The sequence below is a fragment of the Brassica napus genome, chromosome C7 (genome assembly GCF_020379485.1).
Source record: "Brassica napus cultivar Da-Ae chromosome C7, Da-Ae, whole genome shotgun sequence".
In the NCBI taxonomy this organism is placed as follows: Eukaryota; Viridiplantae; Streptophyta; class Magnoliopsida; order Brassicales; family Brassicaceae; genus Brassica; species Brassica napus.
The window spans coordinates 10,227,426-10,230,559 of NC_063450.1; the positions used below are offsets into that span (position 1 = coordinate 10,227,426).

Consider the following 3,134-nt stretch of genomic DNA (forward strand, 5'->3'; position numbering starts at 1 on the left):
CTCCCATTGAATTTTAGTCATTCACTACATCTCTATTGCTGGTTTATTGAATAATTTAGATACACGTAAATCTTATGTGATTAGGAATTTGTGAAGATCGTGAGCTTGCTCTTCAAATCCAACTTTCAAATCTGTACAATTTTCACTCCTTTACTGCCAAAAGTGAATTGGTCTTTTTGCTTGTTAATAGAACCAGTTTATTAGTCAAATTCATGTGTTGTTGACGTTGTATCTAATCTAAATGCTGTTGGTTTGACATTCCACAGAAAGAGAACTTTGCAATTCTTGGTATATAGTTTTGGTCTGTCTAGAGACGAGGCGCCGAGGAAGAAACACAAAGCCTACTTAAACGTATTTGACCGTTGCTTCCACGGTAAACACATGACGTGGCAAATGACGACGTACAAAAAGGCGCATAATAAACCGAGTTAACTAAAATACGCCGGAGGTGATCTGACGTGGGTGATAACAACAACCATCAGCGCAATCTCAAAGATCTCAAACTTTTTCGAGTGGTTCATAAAAAAATCACCAAATCTCTCTCAGAGTTTGTAATAAGGGAAAATGATGGGCGGGGGAAGGGTATACTGGGGGAAGAAGGCGGATAAGGAGATGGACGACGGAGGATGTAACGGCGGCGTGGTTGTGATGTTCGCTTGGAGTTCGATTAGCGAGAACCACCTCGCGAGTTTCGTTCATCTCTACTCTTCTCTTGGATGGAATTCGCTTGTTTGTCGCGCTGATTTTCTCACTGCGTAAGCGTTCCTTTTCGAATTCGATTCTCTCTATGAGTTTCAATTCCCCACAACTAGCAGATCGGGAATTTCCAATAGAGGAAGATGAATTGATTTGACCGATTAGATAAAGTGGAGAGAAGATTGTTGAAATTGAAAAAAAAATGATGAGAATTCGTTTTTGGATTGTTATCATTTGCAAATTTTGAAAGATTCCGTAGATAGCTTTTTGGATATTCCCATTTTGATTCCTTTTTATCGATTGAGATTCTCTTTAATTAGGTTTGCTCTTTTGTCTCTGTTTTTTTTTTTTTTTTTGTTTTGTTTTTCAGGTTTTACCCAGAAATGGCTCTCTCTCTAGCATTCCACCTTCTTTCTGACCTTGTTGAGGTTAGATTCGGACCAAACTTGTCTGTGTTTTAATTTCCTATTTAGATTGGAACTGTTTGTCACAATTATTTGCTTATGTTTGCGGTTTTCTTACTGGTTGCTGTGTTTATTAATTATTATTGTTCAGGAGCTAAGGACCAGACCATGTCCTGTTATCTTTCTAGCTTTATCTGGAGCTCCAAAAGCCTGCATGTACAAAGTCTTACAGGCATGTTTTAAAAGGATTAAATTTTCAGCTAATTTGTCTTCATCTTTATTTTATTTTTTCCCAATGTTATCTAAAAATGGTATACAATGCAGGTGATCATGGGTGATTGTGAAGCTCAGATTCATCCGGTGAGAAATTGTCTCCTATACAGTTTTAATTAAGTCATTAAATTTCATACTTATAGTGATGTTTGTTTCTTCTTGAGTTCGATTTCAACTCATCCATTGTTTTCTTATTTTTGAAGGATGATAGCCAGTTGGTTAGAAACTGTCTTTCTGGACATGTCTACGACTCTGGCCCATTGGATTTCACTAGTGATTTGAATGCGAAATTCGCACTTCACCCCACCATACGGCAAATGTCTGTGCCTTCAAGACTAGTATCTTGGGTGGCCAAAGGGGTTTCTTCTGGGCTTGATGGTTTATATCTTACAAGATTTGAATCCCAACGTAGTGAGTATTGGCAGGCCCTCTACTCATCTGTTGTAAGTATACCTTCTCTAATTATTGCTTCTCAAGTTGGTAGCTTCAAAATATTTAATTTCCCTTCTGCGTTTTCCAGGAAATTGGAGCTCCATATCTCATTTTATGCTCCGATAATGACGAACTTGCTCCTCACCAAGTAATTTCAAGCTTCACCCATCAGTTGCAGGAACTGGGAGGAGAAGTTAAAGTTGTCAAGTGGAAAAACTCTCCTCATGCAGGTTAGTAGTCCGGGCATGTAACATGTTATGTGTCTCTTATGGCAAAATCTGAGTTTTGTTTATTATGTTTCTTTAGGACACTATAGGCATAACCCTATACAATACCGAGCTGTTATCTCCAACTTTCTAGAGAAAGCCATATCTGTTCACTCACAGAAAATCCGACAGCTTGGAGAAAGAGCTCACACGCAGGATGAGATCTCTGACCTAATATGCGACCTTCAGAAAGTAGCTGTGAACTCTAACCAAAGCCTAAGAAGAGTAGCAACTGGGCCAAGTGATCACTTTTTCTTACCAAGCTCAGCACCGTATCAAAGCAACAACAACAATGATGCATCGTCTTCACTAGAAGAACAGAGAGATAGATCTTCCTTCCGCCCGCTCCAACCAACGAGCATAAACGCTCACAGTGTTCTCGGGCAGTTCCTATTTGACTCGTGTGTTCCAAAAAACATCGAAGGCTGGGATATCAGATTTGGTGGTTCTCTCAACGGGCAACCGTATGCCACTTCAACTTCCCGTAAAAGCTCGAATCTTGGTTTCAAGAAACGCGTCCTCCGTTCAAGACTATGATGAACTTGGGTGGGAAACTGAGTAAGGTACATGCGTTAAAGTGAACCACGTGGGACGTAGTAGAGATATGTTTAGATGAAGGAGAGGGTTGTATAGAATGCGGCAAGATGTAAAATAGAGTGACGGTTACTACGACCTATCATACCTGAGAGTGAATCTTTGAAATGGTGCGAGTACAAGTATCAGAATAAGTCTGTAGATGGACATATCTTGTACTTGTGTTAATAAAACAACACTGTAAAATGTAAAAGTACACTAGTGTATGTTATTGTAAAGATTATAATGACTACTTACCTTATTTGTAGCGGAGAAATCTACCAAAATAACCTTGAACTTTAAAAAAAGCCAAAAAATCAGAATTGTATATAAGAAATTTAAATTTTTAACTTTTGAAATTTAAGCATTTTAATTTAACACCACGCGAGGGATAATTTTTAGTTGAAAACTTTATTTAATTGCATTTTCTCTTTATTTAAAGCAGGCGTGGACGTAAAATTCGTAACTCAAAGTCCGAACTGAATCCAAA

The 3,134-nt window shown here is 38.3% G+C and overlaps 1 protein-coding gene across 1 annotated transcript; it reads left to right on the forward strand.

Annotated features, from left to right (window-relative positions):
• Positions 1–493: 493 nt before the first annotated feature.
• On the forward strand, positions 494–2,912 carry LOC106445630. The gene is made up of 7 exons (XM_013887217.3): positions 494–755; positions 1,067–1,124; positions 1,252–1,332; positions 1,425–1,460; positions 1,577–1,816; positions 1,894–2,035; positions 2,112–2,912. Exons 1-7 carry the CDS (start codon positions 565–567, stop codon positions 2,606–2,608), a joined length of 1,245 nt encoding a protein of 414 aa, XP_013742671.1. The 5' UTR covers positions 494–564; the 3' UTR covers positions 2,609–2,912.
• The last annotated feature ends 222 nt before the right edge of the window (positions 2,913–3,134 follow it).

What these genes read in the sequence shown, in the direction of transcription:
- LOC106445630 (XM_013887217.3), top strand. Translation starts at nt 565, where the DNA reads ATGATGGGCGGGGGAAGGGTATACTGGGGGAAGAAGGCGGATAAGGAG. An exon ending in GTGAAGCTCAGATTCATCCG is followed by an intron (nt 1,461 to 1,576) that starts GTGAGAAATTGT and finishes TTATTTTTGAAG; the next exon opens with GATGATAGCCAGTTGGTTAG. An exon ending in AGGCCCTCTACTCATCTGTT is followed by an intron (nt 1,817 to 1,893) that starts GTAAGTATACCT and finishes TGCGTTTTCCAG; the next exon opens with GAAATTGGAGCTCCATATCT.